A 22,078-nucleotide genomic window follows, 5' to 3' on the forward strand; every position below is an offset into this window, starting at 1 on the left:
TGTGCCTGCCGTAGAGTAGATTTTCAACTACTATGGAATGATTAAATAACTCAAGGCAAATATCAAATCTTCTAAGTGGAATTTTGTGGATGAGGTGTGTAGCACCATTTATGGCTTCCTTGTTCCTGCAGAAATTACACAAATGTTGTCAGATACTATGTATGAGGAAATTTAGGATGTGTATATATATATATGTTATACGTATACACATATTTCTGTATACACACATATATATATACACACACTACATATATTTATAATTAATTTGTTAATTTTAAAGAATCTCTTCTATGCTGAATGCTGGATGAATGAATTTTAGTGCCACTATTAACTGGTTTGAAGAATTGTTCTTGAATGCTGGTGGAATACAGCAGATATTAATCATCTTGAATGACCTAGGTTATCAATACATAGGACAAAAATTGCATATTCAGGATAAAAGTTTATCTAGTGATAACATTGTCAGGGATTTCTCCTCATTTAAGCCAGTGTTCTTCAGTCTCCAGCTGGAAGGGAGAATTTCTGCTGAGTCTCTGCAGGAGACCCATTAGCCCATCTGTGTGTGCCGGAATCAAGAAAAATCTGTGGATGGCGACCAAACCAAACCTGACATTTCTGCAGGAGGAGACGAGGGATTCCTTGTCCCCGATTTGTGCTGCCAAGAGAGATGAATGAACAAAGTCAGAACAAGAATGCAGACACCAAACCGCTTACAAAGTCTGCTAAAAGATGCTCCTTGTAAAATATCCATGTTAGGGAATGAAGTTAGAAGACTTCAATGAGGTCTATATGTTCAAGGGCAAAGGAAATTTCATTTATTCTTTCACAAAAGTATCTTTACTAACTGCTGTGCATTCAGGAGTGAGGAAGACTAACAAAGCCACTGCCGAAATGGAATTTATAATATAAAGGAGAGGGCTGGGCAGATTATTAAGCAAATTTACATGGTGTCTATTAATAAGTTAAAAAGAACAAACTAGAGTGACGGAATAGTGACTGAAGGAAGTGAAGTCCTGAGAATTAAAGTGGGGGAAAGTCCTCTCATAGGAGGAGATAGACATTCACAGGACTTGTAGGCCAAAGAAGAACATACTAATTTAGAGAGAGGAAACAGTGAAGAGAGGCCTGAATGCAAGAACCAGATCAGCATCTTCTAAAAAATGGAGATTAGAACATAGAATTTAAGAAAGAGAACATTATGCGATAACATCAGACAGAAGCCAGAAAGCAGATCATGCAGCAAGCATGGTGCTTAGATTTCATTCTGAGACTGATATAATATGTTTGGAACATATAAAGCAGGGAAGCTACTATAGTTCATTAAGAAGCTATTAGAGAAGACAGAGTAGTAGAGGTAAATTGAGCGAAGGTGCGGATAGTGAGGAGGAAAAAAAGTAGACACTTTCAGAACATGTTTCAGAGGTGGTGTTGGTGAGGTAACCCCCACCCTGGGTTTTCAGGTACACACTGTATAAATATGCCCACTTGTAATTATTGTATCCTGAGATTTTGTAGTTTCAAAATTTCCAGGAAGAAGCACAGTCCAAGAAAAACAAATGAACAAAAAAACCTGTTGGATCTAGAGATGTCAGAGTTGGAGATAAACTTTGGTTAACTGAGCATTACCTTACTAACACCCCCGCCCTAGAGGAACTTATTCGCCATTTTCTGTACATGGAAAGTATGAACAAGCATGAATGGTGACTGCACCTCTGCTGCCTTTACTCCCCTTCTACCTGCAATGACTCAGCGAATTGGCCCAGTGAAACCTCTGTTTTCGCCTTTGGTGAGGAAGGCACTGCTTTAGGAGCTAACTTGGGTGCCCTCCTTACTTGTTACAAGTAATAAAATCTCCTTGTTAAATTTTCCTTGGTTGTGATCATTGGACTGTCACTCACCAAAGGATAGAACTCACCCATTGTGTGGGTAGCAGTGAAAGTTAAAGTTGGATATTTAGGTAATAGACCTATGAAATATGGAAATTAAAAAATGATTCCTATACTTTTGGCCTGAACAACTTTGCTAGGGATAAGAGCGGGATGGAATGGACGTCAAGACATCTGCTTTGACCACTCTAAGTTTGAATTCCTCATTAGATGTCCAAGTGCAGAGGCCAAGTAGATGGTTACATACACATCTGGTGGTCTGCTGGGAAATCTGAGCTATAATTGCAAATTCGAGAGTCATTCTGTAAAGAGGAGATCTACAGGTAAAGAATTAGAGAAAATCACTGAAGCAGAGCGTACACAGATAGGAAAGAAACAGAAAGAAGTAAAGTAAAGGAAAGAGGAGAGTAGAGGGGAGATGCTGAGAATAAAGTTTTGTGTCACTTCTATATTTAGAACTCTGACAGAGGAAGATGGACCAGTAGAGAAGACTGGAGCCCTGTAATTGTGTATACTAGCAAAAAAAATGATTCATTGTTTTATTCTGCCTTTTAAAGTAGGAAATACTAGAGTTGGAAAGAGTTTAGAATGTATGCTCTAACTGATCAAGTGGGAGAGGAACAGACTAATCATAACAGCAAAATCCTTAAGCAGAAAAGGTGGAATCTGAGAACAATGGTGAAAGGGGAGGGATTAACCACTGTTAAAATCTGAGACACATCATCCTTTATGGTAAGAAGGAAGGCAGGCAGATAGGTCTATCCACACTTTCATGGATAGTCCTGGTAGGGAGAAGTCCAAATTCAATTGCTTGTCTTTTCTCTGTGAAGTGTGAGGCAGGTTATCAGTTGAAAATATAGGTAAAGATTAGGGAGAAAGAAGTGGTTCACATTTATAAGAGTGTGCAAGTGGATTAGAAGAGAGCAAAAACATTTGGGAAAAAAAAAACAAACTAGTCTTAGTAGCGTCATTAGGCAATGATAAAGGTCCAAATGACATGTTCTGTCAAAATGATAAGTGTAGTGTTCAGATGCAATAGGGGGACACTCTCTGTAGATGTTTCCGGAGGACTGAGGCTCTGCCATTCTACAGAGAAATCTTGCGATGAGTTCATGTATCACTAAAACTCAGATGAGCTCTTCACTAATCCTGAAGTCAAGCAGCAGGTCTTCCACTCCATAGCAGGAAATAAAAATAAATAAATAAATAAAGTCCAGGTCAGACATAATTACAAGATTCAGTAAATCTTGTAATTATGATCAAGATCATAATCATCAAGAGTGAACCCTGATGTAAACTATGGACTTCAGGTGATAATCATGTGTCAAGGTAGGCTCATCAACTGTAACAAATGTATCTTGTGGGGGATGTTGATAATGAAGGAGGTTATTGGTGGTGTTTGGCTTTGTGTCCCCACCAAATCACACCTTGAATTGTGTCACGTGTCAAAGGTGGGACCAGGTGGAGATAACTGAATTATGGGGGCGGTTTCCCCCATGCTGTTCTCACGATAGTGAGTGAGTTCTCACCAGATCTGATGCTTGTATAAGAGGCTTCCCCCTTTCTGGACACTAATCCTCTCTTCTGCCTCCCTGTGAAAAGGTGCCTTCCCCCATGATTGTAAGTTTCCTGGACCCTCGCCAGCCATGCGGAACTGTGAATCAATTAAAGTACTTTTCTTTATAAATTAGCCAGTGTGGTATTTCTTCATAGCAGCATGAGAACGGACTAATACAGTTATGCATATGTGGAGAAAGAAGGGCATGTGGGAAATCTCTGTACCTTCCTCTTAATTTTGTTGTGAACCTAAAACTACTCTAAAAAATATTAGTCTCTTTTTTTTTAAAGTTCAGTACTGGAGGTCAAAGCCTACAAAGACTGCAAGCAAAATATATTTCCTACATATGATGTTACATTTGAATTGGGAATTTCAAGTATTTTTCAGGTTGGAGTAATACAGTGCAGGGGTCCCCAACCCCTGGGCTGTGGACAGGTACCTGGCTGTGGACAGGTTCCAGCCTGTGGCCTGTTAGGAAATGCACAGCACAGTAGGAGGTAGTAGCGGCAAGAGAGCATTATGGCCTGAGCTCCGCCTCCTTTCAGATCAGTGGTGGCATTAGAGTCTCATAGGAATACAAACCCTATTGTGAACTGCACATGTGGGGGATCTAGGTTGCACACTCCTTATGAGAATCTAATGCCTAATAATCTGAGGTGAAGCAGTTTTATCTTGAAACTATGCCCCCTAACCGCCACCCTATCAAAATCATCTTCCTAGAAACCAGTTCCTGGTGCCAGAAAGGTTGGGGACTACTGATATAGTGAGACTGAAAATAACACCAACTCTAAGATATTTTAAATGACATTTAATGGTCAAGCCTGCTGACTAATGAAACTCAAATGGTGTTTTTTGATGAACTAGGAATGCTTATGACTACTTCTAACATAACAGCATGAAGATTTGCTAGAAAAAAATTTATAAAACTTACTAAAATAATTTTTCATGTTATTTTCTTATGAGACGTTTATCTTGAAAAATAGTGATTATTGTTTTTTCACATGGCCACAATCAATAGGCCAAATATGGATGCTGATGGGACCTCCTGGAGGTGAAGAAAAGGCACAAACTTTTATATTTTGTTCCAGATTGTTAAACTGATTATTGTGGCAAGGAAGGAGAATAAACCCATCTGATTTCTAACCAGATCCCGAAGTTGAAAAGAGGTGATATCAACTGTGTCCAAATTGAATGACAAGGAGGGGACGATCCCATATCCATGTGCCACAATTTCCTATTTGAGTTTAGGCCTTCAAAAACCCTATCTTAAGGATTTTTGAACATCGTACCCATTCTAGGTCAGAACACTGCTCTTGGAATTTATACATATATTCAAAGCACCACTAACCTCCCCCTGCCTCCCACGTCTCAAAAGTGTGACACAAGAAAGGTTTGTGTACAATCAAAATTGTCTATGACCTAGAATACACTTTTGAAAACTAATTTGTCTCAAAGTTCTAAAGAGTCTGACTTCAAGCGTACACTATTCCAGACATTAACTATAATGGTTCATGTCAAAATTGATGCAGCAGTATAGGCAGATGGCACCAAAGGCCAAATAATCATAATGTTGACTTGGTTGTCACTGTCTTTAAACAAATGAAGGAGAGAAACAAACAGAAAAACAAAAAAATAAAATCAATTGAGGGCAATACAATTAGCCTAGATGTTTTTGGATGATCTGACTACAATGTCTACAAAATTTAATATGGCCAATATTTGAATCAAGGGTTTATATTTAGCACATGATATCACCAAAAATCCTGGGATAGACTTGGATCAGTCATATGTGTTTCAAAGTAACTTTATTTGGAAAGACAGAACCATTATATAAACTAGTCAATGAAGAAAATGAAATAATCCTGCAGGAGAAGGATTTGGATAGTGGGCCGCTCATTTAACATAAATTTGCAATGTAATGCTTCAGGCACAAGGCAAATTGCAGCTCATATGTGAATGTATAGCAGAGGTATTACATAAAGGATAAGGGAGTTTATTTTTTTCAGGAGAACATTATTGTGTGCATTTTTCAAGCACATATTTTAAAAATGTCTTGTTAAATTGGAGAGAGTCCAAATAAGAACAATTAAAATGAAATAAAGTTTAGAAAGCCCAATGTATAAGTAAAGCTAACACAACTGCATTTGTACCACCCAGGAGCGACACTAAAGGGCTTTACTCATTGTCCTTAGCATTCAAACTAACAGACTGAATTGAGGAATGGGACCTGCTTTAAGTAGTCATTTTGGGTCAATAAACAATTGTTTTTAATGACAAAGCAGAAAGAGTGTCTTCTTTAATTGCAACAAAGGGTTTTGCAAATCACTTTGTTTAGAGTCATATATATTTAGAAAACAAAACCAAAAAAGAAAAGCCAAAAAAAGTTTTTTAAAAAAAGTAATTATAGAAAAAACTAGAAATAACTCAGTTTTAGGGAAAAATCTGTGATATTCTATAAACATGTAAAATATAAACATCTTTAAATGAGGAAAAAATACAAATCAGCCACGCTTTGGCTAATTATGGCAGCCTTTAATTTTATGAGGCTGATGAGACTTATTATTTTGAAACATGAATGTGAAAGATTATACTGAGAAACTACTCTTTCCTTCTGAATTTGGGCAAGCTAATTGAAGAAAGGGAAGCAAAGTGCTGGTGTTTACACTGGCCTTCACAGATATTCAGCTACACTGTCCTTCCCCTGCAGAGCTTTCCAAGGATGGAAGGTACTAAGATGCATAAAAGGACTTCACAGCAGTGGGAAATGAGAGGAAATTTTGGCTGCTCAAGAACTTCTTAGACTTACTCTGGTGCCAACAGCTGGTAGGCAGGGTTTAGGTATTACATAGCTCCTAGTAACTAAAAGTACTTTGCAAGGCACACTGCCAGAACCCATACAGATGGTGGGGAAAATAACTTTTAGTCGACTTATTAAATTTTACATTGCTTTTCTCCTAGGTAGCAAAGGAAGCAGAAAGGAGGTAGAGTGATGAATTCTGAAGCCAGGCAGGGGAGGGTTACTCGTAGTCTCTCTGATAGGGGAACTTGGCAGGAGCTTCAGAGGTCTAGAACTGCCACGTATTATTCCCCTCTCTGTACACATCACTGCTTCGTGGAGCATAGGGCAAAAGGCCATGTGATTTCAGTCATATGAAAAATGTGGTTATATCCTAGAATTGCATTTTTAAAAATGTGACATGCTGTGTTGAAATGTGTTTTGGAATGCTGATTTTGGATGTAGCCACAATAGTTATTTATTGCTTTGAAAATTTATCGATAGCCCGTAATTCACGACCAACCTTCTTTCATTTTATTTCTTTACTTTTAAGAGATGTGACTTTCTACGAAGGGAGAAAATACATGTGTGTGTTTTGGGGACATGGGTTGGGGAAAGGTAAGGCAGTAAGAAACAGTAGTCTTATAAAAATATAAATATTATCACAATTGAGCTTATTTCATAGCAATAAAATTGGTGAGTTGGTATTTTGTAATGGTTTACTGGAGAGACAGACATTTGATTCGTATTTGGTCTATTTCTAGACAGTGTGACATTAAACACATTATTACATTTCTCTCTCAGTATTCTTACTTAGAAAAATGTGGAGGGCGGGCATAGTGACTTACGCCTATAATCCCAGCACTTTGGGAGACCAAGGTGGGCAGATCATGAGGTCAGGGATTCAAGACCACCCTGGCCAACATGGCAAAACCCTGTCTCTACTAAAATAAAATACAAAAATTAGCTGGGCATGGTGGTGGGCACCTGTAGTCCCAGCTACTCAGGAGGCTGAGGCAGGAGAATCATTTGAACCTGGGGGGCAGAGGTTGCAGTGAGCCGAGGACATGCCATTGCACTCCAGCTTGTGCAGCAAGAGCAAGACTCTGTCTCAAAAAGAAAAAAAAAAAAGTGGGTAAAAATACCAAGCTCAAAAGCAGGGAATGAGTGGTAAATAACAGATTCTAAAGCATTTACAGTGCAATGTTGGCGTATGCTAAGTCCTTAAGAGATGGTGAGTTTGAGACCGTTCAGGGTGGATATACTTGGAAGTGGCAAGTTTGTAAATTCAGGTGTTTTAGTCTAAAACAAATCAAGCCATCTCCTAAACCAATACAACTTAAAATCATGGAGCTTGTTTATTAGAGAAGTTAAGCTAGTATACAATGGATAGGTAACAGAAAAAAAGCCCAAAGTTTAATTAAGAGAAAAATTAAATTCTAGCATTATAAAAACTGAAATAAATAACACAAGCACATATTTGGCCTTTCTGGGACATTTCAAATGCCTTTTATCAAGATTTTCAGGTGACAACAAGACATTTTGAAATGATATGACCAAAATAGTTCTTTTCTTTCACTAGACAAATAAAGGAGCTTGAGGGGATTTTGCAACATTTGAATGACAGAATGAAAGTGCAATATATGAGTAGGGCTGCTGAGCTCAATACAACATGAACTACTGGGGGACTAGACAGTGAAGCATCTGTTCTCCTCATTAAACAACCTTCTCCCTTGCCAGAGGAGGAGACTGGGTGAATTTTTTTAAACAAATGTATTTTTAAAATATTATCTAGTCAGATTGAAAGAAGGTGAAAAGGATGAAGGAAGAGAGAGAGAGAGAGAGAGAGAAAAAAAAAATACAGAGAGAGAAAAAAAAGACCTGAAAACTTCCATTAGTATTACAAATAGTCATTTAAAGAAAAAAAAAAATAAGATTTTTTTCTAGTTGTATGAATTTTTAAAATAACTGATTTCTTGGTTTAAGGTAATCACTGTTACCTGTATATTAGTATGTATGCACATTTTCTTCATGGCTAATTAGAAAGATTGTTGTTTTTTTTCCCCACATTAGTGCCAAACATATTCCTAATGACGGCTCTATGCATCTATGCATAGCAATCTACATATGTCATTTTCCTTAGAGCCCATGTAATATGGTGTAATTTTTATTTACATAATGGAATAAGTTTCTGTCAAATTAACTGGAAGACCTTGAAATGCTTTGCAAAATAAGTCAGTTCCATTATACATATTAGCGATACATCCATTGCAGAAAAATGTTATTTCTATGTAGTCAAACAAAATGGAATGCTGGGTAGTGACTAAGTGATGTTTTGAATGCCAGCCTGAAATGGTAGTGGGTGTGTTTGGAGGGCCTGATATACATAGAAAACTACCTCAACTCTATAATTAAATTGTTCTATGTGTCTTTCTTTAAAAGACAATAAGAAGTATTCTGATACCACAATATGTAACTTTCATTTGCTTTTTTTTTCAAAATATTTTGGCTTCCTAGAGAAATAAAATGTTTTATTTTTCATGCAGATTCAGATAATATAGGGGATCATTGACAAGGATAAATCATCAGCTGAACATGTTTAAATTTTTTTGGTGATATGTAAAAATAGAGAAACAGGAAAATAGAGCAATTAAGTATACAATTATTTCTAACATATTTCACGCATATGCATTATCAATAAATGAATACACATATACATGTATGTATGTGCATATGTATATATATTTGTGTGCATATCTATGCAGATATGTATATATATGTATAAACATATATATGTATGTATATACAGAAGTATTTTATTGTATTTTGCACTTATAGAATTGTTTTTGTCTTAAATTTTTAACTATGTCCTCTTTCTCTGAGACTTGTCCTTGTTTTGGTAATTCAGGTTAAAGATGCCATTAATTTGGCACAAAGTAACACATTTTTTCTCTCCTGATGAATTACTTAGATATCCTTAGAAGAAAAAAAGAAAAAGAACATTTTATCTGTGACTGAGCTTTTCCCATTTTAGGAAAAGTAACTTATTCCTACCTGATCCAAATTTTAGTTAAGCAAAGCTGGATTCAAATTCCCGATACTGTCTTCTGTTGAGCCCTCTCCTCCTGAGCTTCTTGGGAGCACTGTGCCCTTCGTATTTCCCTTCCCTCTCACATTAAAACTGGCAACTGACTCTCATTTTGATTTTAAATCTCAGAGATGATATAATAGAGAAGAAAATGGACTTATGACAATGACAGATGTGCTTTTTAGTCACTTCCACCACTTACTAGTGGTTTGACTTTTGACTAGAACTTCAAATAAACATAGCAGGAGTAAAAATCACACTTTGTATTGCAATCTAAATATAATCTGACTCCTGACATTTTTAACCAATTCACATTTAAATACTTTTAAAATCTAAGAATCATGACTTTTTTTTTTTTTCGGCTCCAAAATATCTTTTTTGTTGTGTTAAATCTCTTTAAAGCTCCTTACTTATATTTCCTACTTACATTTTCTCACATTCTTGCCCTCATTCATGTGTTTATATTAGAAAACTGTTCAAGTTATTAAACTGTTTCTTCCCTTTCAAGTCACAGGATTCTTCCAAATTTTCAATTACTTTTATTTCTCTGTGTCATTGTGAGATGCCATCGACCATTCGAATTATATTGTAATGTCAAGTATGAGCACATAGCCCTTGGCAGATAGAAATATGATGTCTTCTTTAGTCACCCATTGACAATGGAATTGAAAATCTGGGACCTCACTGTTTAAAAATGTCCCAGGAGCTCTCTCTGCTCCCAGAAGCAAGCCAGGAGAGGGGGGCTTCAACCAATACAACTGCTTCCTCTTATTCTATCTGAATCAGAACAAACAGCTTCCTTCTCATAGAGAACACAGAGCAAGGGAGTAGAAGCAAACCCCCTTCCTTTTTCCAAAAGATTCCTTCTCCAGGGAGATGATCTATCTTCTAGGCAACTCAGAAATCTGCTTACTTGCACAAGCATGGTAGATAGACACACTTCTTTCCAAAACTTAATTTCTTGATCGTCTCTCAATTGCAACAAAAGATGCCCTGATACCTATACTTCCTCTCCAAAGATTCAGATGCAATAGGATGTCTGTATACATCTCAATAGAGAATTTTAATTATTTTAGTGGCTGGGATGTAAAAATAATAAATTGGAAGAGAGAAATGATCAGAAACAAATGCTCAAGTCACCGTCTTCTAAATGTTCCCTTTTGAAGACTTATAAGATATAGTTAAAGCATGCAGAAAAATAAAGTAGGCTCTGGAAATCTGAGAAAAAAGAGGGAAGTAAGATTGCCATTTGATCATTATACTACAAAAAAGCAACTACTCAATCAGAGGAAAAGTGAATGACTCTAAACAGGATGGCAATAGGCAGTGGCAAACTATACGAAAAGAAGTATAGATATTATTTGGCGATTATGTAAAATAAATCAGGAGAATAAATTAGAAAAATGTGCTAGAATAAAAAAGAAGAACATGCAAATGTGCACGCATGAAGGTGCACATGCACACACACAGACACAAAACAACTCCTAAGTGTAAGAAAAAAAATCAATGTGAAAATAAAATACAACCAAGGTAACCGCAAAATTTTGTTGAAATGAATGGGAACAAAATTGAATCAAAGAAGACAAGTATTCTGTGTCTGGATGGGAAAGTTCATATTTTTTGAGATCTTACTTTTCTCGAAATTTATATATGTATTTAATTCGGTCTCAATCAATTTATCAAAATTATCTTTAATACTTTTAGAATATTTAGAAGGTGAGACTAGAAAAAATAGCTTTTAAAAAGAAGTGTAGGTTAGGCATGGTGGCTCACACCTGTTGTCCCAACGACTTGGGAGGTGGAGACAGGAAGATGACTTGAACCCAGGAGTTTGAGACCAGCCTGGGTACTGGTCTCTACAACAAAACAAAACAAAACAAAACAAAAAAACCACTTCAGCCTGGGTGACAGATTGTTCAGAGCGAGGCCCTGTCTCAAAAACAAAAAACCCCAAAAATGTGTAGTTGGTGATTTATATAGCCATGTAGTATAACATGGAGTACAAGCACACAAATGAAGTTAGTTTGGTACTAATGCTAAAGTAAAAACATGTGCAGAAAAATGGAAAAGATTATTTATCTCCGGAAAGAGCTATGTTTCTAAGTGTGTATCCACATAATAAATCATGTTCAAAACACCACATTAATCAATGGAAAGATGATCACACAAAGAGAACAATTCACATTCCCATAGTGTATAATTTCAGATGAATAAAAACTTGACATATATATATATATATATTTTTTTTTTTTTTTTTTTTTTTGAGACAGGATCTGTGCCACCAGGCTGGAGTGCAGTGGGGAAATCTCTTCTCACTGCAGCCTTCACCTCCATGCTCAAGCAATCTTACCGTCTCAACCTTTGGAGTAGCTGGGACTATAGGAGTATACCACCACACCCAGGTTTATTTTTTTTTTATTTTTTTCTTAATTTTTATTTTTTACTTTTTGTAGAGACAAACTCTCTCTATGGTGCCCAGGCTGATTTTGAATTCCTGGGCTCAAGTGATCCTCCTGCTTTGGCCTCCTGAGTAGTAGGGACCACAGGCATGAGACCAAAATGCTTGGCCTACACTTTTTTTTTTTAAGCTATTTTTTCTAGTCTCACCTTCTAAATATTCAGCAACCTCTGTCTCCTGGGCTCAAGTGATCCTTCCACCTCAGCTTCTCGAGTAGCTGGGAGTATATGCATGCACCACTACTAATTTTTTTTTTGTTTTTTTTTTTTTGGTACATACAGGGTTTCTACCATATTGTCCAGTTTGATCTCGAACTACTGGTCTCAAGATATGTGTCTGCCTCAGCCTTCCGAAGTGCTAGAATTACAGGTGTAAGCCACCATGCCCAGCCAAAAACAATTAATGTTTAAAGTTAATACGTAATGTACATTAGGCAAAATTTATGTGTTCTTGTAAAATAAATTCTTTTAAAGATTGAAGTAACAGTCCAACCCAAAACTATAAAGAAGAAAAAATTTTACTTCATTAAAGTACTTCATTAAAAATATTGTAACGTTAAAATATTTTAATTTTAAAACCATAATTTAAAATATTTTTAATGTTTTAAAAATAAAACCATCATACAATATAATGCTATCAACTAGGAGAATATTTACAATAAGCCAAATATTGATACATGTAGTCTATAATTTTTTTGCATATAGATATGAAAAGATACTTCTATAAACCACACAAAGTACTACAATAAGCAGTTCACTAAAGATAAACCACAAATGGCAAACAAATATGTCAAAATGCTTTATTTATAATTAAATAACTATATTATTAAAAATACTTCTACAATCCTTTTTCTTTGCTTGATGAATTAGCATAGGTTTAAAAACCTGATAATACTTAATTTTAGCAGTTTCACAAGAGAAGGAAATACATATTGATACAAACTTTAAAACATTGTATATTCTGTATATTGAGTCCTAAAAATATTCATAGACTGATCCAAGTAATTTTATTTATTGTATGTACTCTAAGAAATGATCTGAAATTGAAAAAATATAAATACAAGTATTCTCAGGAGACAGTTCTTTGTAGCAGCAAAAAAGAATGTTAACAGCTTAAATGGTAAACAAAGTAAATATTTTAATAGATTATGGTACTTGTATATGTGAAAGAATGCCATACAACTATTTACATAATATCCTCAAGGCTTTCCTTGAAAATAAAATTATGCTTTAGCATGATGTCAAATGATAAAATGCATACTTCAATGTTATGCAGAAAATATAAGTTCAAGTATGTAACAATATAAGTGATAAATATTATGTGATAAAATGGCTAAATGGCAGCATTTTTTTGGTTAAGTGGCAGAATTTTAAGTTAATCTGTTATTCTTAATAGCAGATTTTATAAACATATTTTGTTTATAGGTATCTTCACTCCGCAATTTTTCTATTTTGGAATACTTGGTTTCCCAAATACTCTTTTAGAGAACAAAATACTGCTTTTATCAGTAGACAAAGTATTGAATATGCTTTGCTGCTATATATTTCATCATAAAAAACTGACAGCTTTTTTCATACTATCATTGATGAATTCAATTACATTGTGTCCATTTTTCCCCAAGCTTAATAACCTCTGGGTGGGCTAGAATTCAATTTTAGATCCTTTCTGTGAAATCTAAAACTATAGACCAATCTGGCTAAGAAGAACCCTGATAACTGTGCCACATTAACTCAGAAGTTGTCAAAATTACATTCTATCAGTGAGTGTTACTACTTTGTCATGTGTCAGATGGGGCTCTCAAATTCACCCCACCCCAGAGGAGCTGCTTAGGCAGAGCTCAGCTTAAAGTTTGGCAGGTTTTCCCATTTACAACGTCTGGTTGACTAAACGGACTTTGGATTTGCTCTGGACTTCGTCGTATCTTGGATTTGGGAAAAGGGTGGGAGAAACAATTGAAGTCCCAATTTGATTTCTAGGCACAGGTCACATTCTCCAATCTAATTTTTACCAAAGAGGCCTATTTTGGTATTTTTCAAATGTGTAACAACCACAGTGAAATTGTACTTTTCTAAATTTCCTACTTTTTAAGAAAAGAGCTCCATTTACTTCAAGAAAATTGTTAGAAAGAGAGATATGCAGCAGTGAAGCATTAGGAGAGTTTTTAGTTCCAGAATATTCCACAATTTTAATACAATCAAACGCCCACCCTCTCTTAAAATTCTTCCCTTGTATTTCACTTTCTGCCTACATCTGAAAGGGAAAGGAGGCTACTCTGAGAACTGGCTATCTCAGAATAAGAAGAAGGAAAGCAGGGGAAATTTTCTCTACTTAGTGGTTTATTTGTTTTCTTTTTATTTTGCCAGAGAACCCCATACAATAAGTTATAAGCCCTTCATTCAGCAAATAATAAAGTGAGATTCTGTCTTCCATTTGGATGTGTTTCCATGCATTTAGTTCTAATGGTCTGGACCCATAAGGAGAAAAGCTGAATACTAAGGTTTGGATATCTCTTAGTTCCTATTTGAATGACACATTGAGACAGTCGAAGTTTCTTACATACATTCTTCAACTTTAAGTTGTAATAATTAATTCCGATTATCAAAATGTTTGGATCAAGAAACAGAAATAACAACTTTCTTTTGATCATTAATGAAAAGGCACTACTTGTCATTTGTTTCAAAGTTCAGCAATTGGACAATATGAGTTTGACAAGAATCATTATTTAGGCTTCCTTTATACTATTGTATATGGTTACTTTTGTACTTTAAACTGAATGTTTAAATTCCCTCAAAATTCTTATGTTGAAACGTAACCCTCAATGTTATAATATTTGGAGATGAAGATTTTGAGAAGTGGTTTGACCATGAGGGTGGAGTTCTTGTGAACAAGATTAATCTCCTTATAAAAGAGGCACTTTCCAACTTGTGAAAACACAATCAGAAGATCTCTGATCTATGACCCGGAAAGTGGGACTTCACCAGACATTGACCCTGCTGGAAGCCTTGATCTTAGACTTCCCAGCCTCCAGAGCTGTGACAAGTGTCTGTTGTTTATAAGCCATTCCACTAATTTCATTATAGCAACCTAAATAAACTAAGACACTTTTCATGTTTAATTCATCTAAATAAATTATGTAAAATATAAAATGTGCCCTTTAAATTATTTCTATTTGAATTGTGATTCTTTGACCCTTGATTGAAAACCCTGTTATAAAAATATGTGTGTGATAAGAATGACTCTAATATCTAACGTTATTGCAATATATTGGAGTTACCATTATCAAACATTAATTATAATATTAATAGAAAAATTAAATATGTATATCATATTTCTCATGAAGTATCTCTAAATATGTTAAAGTGTAGAGTTAGAAAGAAAGATTTCTAACTTTAGAAAGCCTCCTGGTCTCTGTAAGCCAAGTGTATTTCTCAACATGAACAAATAACGTTTTCCTTAACTATGAACATATTTTAGAATATGCATATTAATTTTGGATTTTGTTTTGGAAATACAATTGTACTTTGATTTAGAAATTCATAATTTGTGATTATTTTAGTTTTTATTCATCCCATGGATATATGTTGTTTATTATAAAAATTTACATAACTTCAAAAGATAAAAGTTAAAAGTCTTGCCTCCTTTGCTAGGGGACCCATTCCTGTAAAAAATGTTCCATGTTCATATATACTCAGGTACACAGACACACAAAATATGTGCATGCGTGCATACATGCACACCATACACATAGACACAGCTCATTTGTTTCCTTCTGATTGAAGTGTATGGAAAATTTTGTCAGCAGCTATAAACTTCTCCCCCAGTTGTAGAGGTACAATTTTGATATTAATATAATGCACTAAGTTGGCTTGTAGTGGGATAAATACTGAGGTACTTTAAAACCCTTTGTTTTTCTGCCAAGAACACATGTTCCTGTCTTTTTCAGCAGTCCCTTTAGAAAAGAATTAATTCCAGACAGCTTTGAGCTATTTATGCCAACACCACAGGCACTGAAGGAAGCAGCTTTCAAGAGAATGGCTACCTCTATCCTCACCTTAATGATTTTTCTTTTGGATCAATGCTCATAGGTTTTGGAGTCTGTGTGCAGAGTATTTATTAAGTTGACTATAATGACTGGGGATAGCACCTGCTTCTCCTGTTGATCCCCTGTATTATTGTGTGTTTTTTTTTTTTTAAACACCATGTCTGTTTTCAAAGAAATCCTCAAAATCTTTTCACATAAAATATGATTCAGAAATTACAAAATTCTCATCACTAAAATTTGGTATGCAGATTCTTATTCCAGGTAAAAATATGTTTAGGTATCTAATGAAAATGGTAATTACACCTGAGTACATTTATCTTAAAATCAGCCCTAGTTTTATTTATTTGTATTTTATTTTTCTCCTATTTACATGTTACTGCATAAGTCTTGAATATTATTTTACATAGTAAGTTTTCTTTCATTGTGCTGCCTGGTACTCATTCCCCTTCCCCTGATGTTCCGGCAGCAACCACAACTTCATGTAACTTGTTTTGAAGAGAAAGGGCACGTATAACTTAGGTTTTTTTTTTTTTTTTTTTTTTTTTTTTTTTTTTAAAGCAAATACAATTGTGTGTGAGAGACAGTATGGGTGAATATGTATGTATGTTTATACTAGTAGAGACAGTTAAATAAGAAAACTTCATGAGATAAAAGGTTTTCTGAATACCAAAAGTTTGACTTCAAATATCAAAGCTTAAAGCCCTGTAGGAAGTCAGGTTGAATTGATTCCAAATACAAAGTGATAGCAAAGCTAACCTTGTCTACCCTGGGCAAAAGTGATCACAAAAGAAAGAGATGATGGTGACACTACATGACCCTAAAGTCCTGATTCAACAACAAGCATCCATGAGACGAACCACCCTATCTTGTCTTGATCTGCATTGTAGCCGTTTGCTTTTTACGGGTTACCTGATAAACCAGCTCATGCACTCTGTGGTCTGCACTAATGCTTGGATTCCTCTGGTTGCCATCTCCTGCTCTGAACTTGGCTCTCATCTGGCTGGTGAATGGGTTGGGGTAGACAGCCCATCTGGAGCTTGTGGTTACTATTAAGGATGTGAAGATGTACATAGGTCTTTAAGGGTGTGTTCACGTTCATCTCTAAATAAGCTCACGGTGTCCCCGAGCTCTTCCCAGGGAAGTGTGGTACATGTCCTACATCCTCTCTGCTTTGAGGCTCTACTGAAATAATATAAAATTGCGAATGCTCCATTTCCATGACTGGGATATAAGACCAGAACTAGAAGCGCTCTAAGGCAGTGCTTCTGAAATTATATGTGAGGACTCTTTTTTCAGAGTCCATTTTTTTTTTGTTTTTTAGTATCTAAGCGGTCATAGGTGAATACAAAGTGAAAATGAGCTATTAGTAAAATAAAAGTTTACAGGTAATATTTCATCTCCTAGATGGCTGCAGAGGAGTCAGGATCACCATATCAAGCTATATGACAGTGCCGATAGGGGAGAGGCTAGAGCTAGAGAGTGTAGCCCCAGAGCCCTATCAGTGCTTGAAAGGTTGACTCTATATACCCTTTTGCCCAAAGCTTTGATTTGCTTTGTCAGTTACCAAGGTGTCAGAAAACTAATTAGATGGACAGGAGATAGGGAAATAATGGGTACAAAAGAGTGGTTCCCTGGCAAAGGCCCCATCTGCAAGTCTGGAAACCCATAGCCCTAATTGGGAACAGGCATTCCTGTTTTCATGCCCAAAAGTTGCCTTTTGGCCTGTCATGCTCCCCTATCCTGTGCCCATATAAACCTCAGACCCCAGGCTCCAGAACCTATGAGGAGATTAACAGAAGAGCATAAGAATGGCAGGACAGTGTGGTAGAGAAGGCAAGAAGAAAAGGAACGTCTGAATGCCGAAAGGAGTCTGGCTGGGAATGATCAGAGAGGAGATCAGCCACTGGATAGCCAAACTCCAGGGGAAGATCATCTTCCCACTCCATCCCCTTTCCAGTTCCCCATCCATCCCACTGAGAGCCACCTACACCACTTAATAAGATCCCTGAATTTATCCTTCAAGTCCATGTGTAATGTGATTCTTCCTGGATGGCAGACAAGGACCTGGGTATCAAGAGGGCACTGAGCTGGTTAACACTTAAGCCATCTATGGACAGCAAAGCTAGAAGAATGCACTGAAACACACTCCCACTTGGGCTTTGGAAATCATAGGTACCCACCCGTAGACGTTACCAAGCGGACGGAGCCCCAAAACACTCACCTCAGCTCTTGCACCTGCCTGTCTGCATGCTCCCCTTCCTGTAAGGGATTTAAGTGCATGGTGCTGAACACGCAAGCCACACCCCTGTCACACATCCTGTAGAGGGGTCAGGGAACTCTCCTGCTTCACTAACACTCTGCCTTTGCCAAGATTGATGACAGTGCATCATAAATACTCCTACTCTTAGGTTTCAGGAAGAAACCTATGAGGTGCCTTGTTACAAATGCCAAGAATACCCCAGCAAGAACAAATTCATTATACACATTAGTAACCTTGATGATAACCATACTTTCTTAACTAGCATTCCATCTTATTTCCTCATTGCTTTCCCAGTATTTCCTAAGTTCATTTTCCAGATAAATTATTCTCACTTGAATCATTGAGAGGGAGCAGGGACCCCTCTTGGACTGTGGGCCCACCCAAACATAGAATTAAAGAAAAATCTTGAATTTCTTCCAGGGACCTAGCTAGCCTGGAGAAGTATATAAGGAACTTGATAAGCAAGAAGGTAATAATAGCTCAAAACAATAGGCAAGAAAGTTAGAAACTAAAGGGAACAAACATCCCTGAGTTGGTTTGCTGAAATCTGGATCCACACCAAATGGGGATGCTAAGGACTAAACTCAGATCACTTATGTTCTTTGTTCTACATTTTTTCCTGAAGGGACTGGAGGAAGCCACATCCAGGAGCCACAAGCTAAAGTTCTTTTATGCCCACCCCAAATTTTTAAACAAAGCTTCTCTTTTTTAACCAACTGCAAATCAGATGAACTTTAAATCTACGTATGACTTTAGGCCAAACATTGTGTAACCTCTATGTATTGATTTATGATTTTGCCTGTAACTTCTGCTTTCCTGAAATTTACACTTTCCTTTAAGAAAACCCTTACCTGAAAGCCATTGGGGAAGTTGGGACTTAAGCCTGAACTGCCTGATTATCCTTTCTTGGTGCCCTGCAAATAAATGCCTTCCTTTCTCCTGCTGCAAACCTTGGTGTGGGTATTTGGCCTTACTGGCCCAGTGAGCCTACCGCAGTTTAGTTTGATAACATCATAGGCTCAGGGACTGATTCTGAGGGAATAAAATCAAAGTTACCACTACTAAAGTCCAGCCTGCCAGCCAGAAAATGAAGGAGAGTAAAAGTGGGAAAAATACCTATATTTGATTGAGAATTTACTCCATAGAGCCTGCATTTTTTTTTTTTTTTTTTTTTTTTTTTTTTTTAGACGGAGTTTCACTCTTGTCACCCAGGCTGTGGTGCAATGGCGTGATCTCGGCTCACGGTAACCTCTGTCTCCTGGGTTCAAGCAATTCTCCTACCTCAGCCTCCTGAGTAGCTGGAATTACAGGCACCCACCACCACACCAGGCTAACTTTTGTATTTTTAATACAGACGGGGTTCCACCATGTTGGCCAAGTTCGTCTCAAACTCCTGACCTCAGGTGATTCACCTGCCTCGGCCTCTCAAAGTGCTGGGATTACAGGCGTGAGCCACTGCACCTGACTGAGCCTGCATTTTTTATTAGAAATACTTATGTTACCTTGAGTTGGCAAGAGTACATTTTCTACATTTGAGAATAAACATGGTCTTGAGAAGCCATGTAAAATAGAATTCAATCTTTCCACCCATGATATTGTAGCTGGTAAAACTTCTCTGTGAAATTCTGTGATTATATGGCTTGTTACTGATAAACTAAGTTTTCTGTTTAATAATTTAAGAATATCCAAAAGAGCTAAATATAAAAGGAAATGTAAAGTAATTGACAATTACTATTTTATAAAAGGTAAAAAGGATAATCTAATGGCATGTGGGCAGGAGTTTAATAAAGATAAGAAATGGGCAAAATCTCTCTACTGTTTCTTTTTGTTCACTGATCTCCCTCCAGGCAAGTGTATGCAGGGAAAGTTCCTAATGAAGAGAACAAAGTTAACTGAAGTTTACTTCTTGTGAATGCTTAATATAAAAAAAAAAATCTGGTTTCATGAAGTCCCAGTATTTTACAAATTAAACTAGACCCACAAAGAAATATATAATTTATGATTATACACAAATTATAAAATAACCTAAAAATACTATAGCATTTGCAGAAGGTTGAAAAGATGACTTCTCCAAAATAATCATTGTAAAACCCACTAGTATTCTTCTGTCTACAAGGAACACTCCCATCTCTTTAAGAAACAAATTCCGCTCCTGCTGGAGCTGATAAAATAGCAGTGGAAACAACTCTATCAAGCTTCCTATTATAAACTATCATTCCAGGCTTTATAGCTTGGCTCTTTCAAACTAAAGTATGTTGGGCAGAGACTAGGCATACAAATTGCCAGCCAAAATACATTAAGTCTGGTTGAGCTGTCTTTTTTTGGAGGATGCAAATTAGAGCATTGTGCTCTGCATGCAGTTAGTGCTTGGCGTGGGGCTGCAAGAATGCTTCTGATAGTGTGACAAAAATAAATAAATAAATAAAATAAAAAATGAAAAACTTTTCAGTGGGAAATTTTAAAACAGATTGGTTATTATTTCAAAATGTACAAATTTTACATTTGTTACATTTAAGACAAATTTTAGTTCATGAAAACAATATTTTAACATCAAATAATATAATCTACATAATAGTTTTCATCCAAGTTTATGGGAAACGGTCCATTTGATGGTTTTATTGATAACTCAACCATTTGAAGGAATCATTGACTCATAAGTAGCATCTATGATTATAGCCTTCTGTGGTGACTGAGGGAAAATGGCTTAGATTAGCAGATATTTTGTTCAAATAGCTGTGCTTATGAGTTTTGCTTCAGAGATGCAGGAATAGAATCAAAAATTTAACCTGAAATAGTTCTGGACATATCAGAAAGTATAAGTTTTGGCTTCTGGATATTCTGTATCTATAAATCCATTTTTTAAGTTCATGGAGTTTGGTCTCTTCATCTTGGCTTCTTTTGCACTGAAACATTAGCATAGTAATGGGATATTATAGCAAAAGGATATTATTCCCGTCGGTTCACCCAAGTTATTCCCTTCAGTTGATGACTTAGTCCCTTCAAAATTACATTGAAACTTGCTGGTTCTTCCTTCATTCAAGAATATTTATTGATTCTATGATATGCCAGGCACTGTGAAGATAAGAGAAAGATAAACAAGTTTCCTGTCTTTGTGGAGTTTATACAAGGAGTTTGCAATGTTATTAGTAATATTGCTATTAGGTTATCACGGGGCTTCAGGAACCTGAAGAACAGTAGTAGAAAATATAAATTGCTGTACTCAAGTGGAAAAAATGTTTTACTCATTTTTGCTTCATTTAAAATTTTTAAATTAACACAATAATACAATATTAATTTTTAAAAATAAGCACAACCTTCTTTTACACAATCTATACCTTTTCATGACTATAGAAAACTTTTTTTTAAAAAAACGTTGACTATCAATTCTTTGTTTTTTGATAATAGTTTGTGAGTACAATGTTTCCTTAAATAGAGAACTACCTGAATTTTCCTCTTCCTTTAACTCTGTATTTTGGAACTTCATGATAAATCTTTTTCTCCACTAGCTAATAATGATATTGACTGCAAAAATCAATAAACATGAAAAGTAATGACCTCTAGCAATTTACTTTTATTAAATCTGCAGAGAGTTTTGATATCATTTACTCTGCAACTCAGTCTCTGAATTTATTTTATTTTGCTTTTTCTAACTAGTACATTGCTTTGTTCTCAGGTAGAAAAGGAAGAGGAAAGCACAGCAAAATTCAACTAATGCATCATTTTGACACATCTGTTGTTCGGTCAGTGGTGTGCAGTCTCCCATTTCTGATATAATAAATGTTTATGGTATTTCTATTTTAATGAATGCCCTAGGCTCCAGGACCTGTTTGTATACTTCTGTAGCATATATCTTTAGTGAGGAGATGGTGTTGTCTGTTTCAACTAATAGAGGGTAAAACTGAATGGAAAATTTAGATTTGAGAGCCACTGCCTCAATGCAACCCTCCCAGGGAATCAATACAGAGCACGGGGAGCGTGGGGAGGCCAAAGTGGCAGCAATTGGGTCAATT

The 22,078-nt window shown here is 36.1% G+C and overlaps 1 protein-coding gene across 2 annotated transcripts in view; it reads right to left on the reverse strand.

The window, feature by feature from the left end:
- GALNTL6 (polypeptide N-acetylgalactosaminyltransferase like 6) overlaps window positions 1–22,078 on the reverse strand; it is a 1,210,113-nt gene that overhangs the window by 967,354 nt on the left and 220,681 nt on the right. The window contains exon 1 of one of the 2 annotated variants that reach the window (XM_050792470.1): window positions 16,718–19,233. The exons of the other annotated variant lie outside the window; for it this stretch is intronic. Within the exon in view, the coding sequence (XP_050648427.1) occupies window positions 16,718–16,879 (162 nt within the window). The 5' untranslated portion in view covers window positions 16,880–19,233. Of the gene's footprint in view, window positions 1–16,717; window positions 19,234–22,078 lie in introns of those variants that run through there. 2 annotated transcript variants of the gene reach the window in all.

The sequence above is a fragment of the Macaca thibetana genome, chromosome 5, assembly GCF_024542745.1.
Source record: "Macaca thibetana thibetana isolate TM-01 chromosome 5, ASM2454274v1, whole genome shotgun sequence".
NCBI lineage: Eukaryota > Metazoa > Chordata > Mammalia > Primates > Cercopithecidae > Macaca > Macaca thibetana.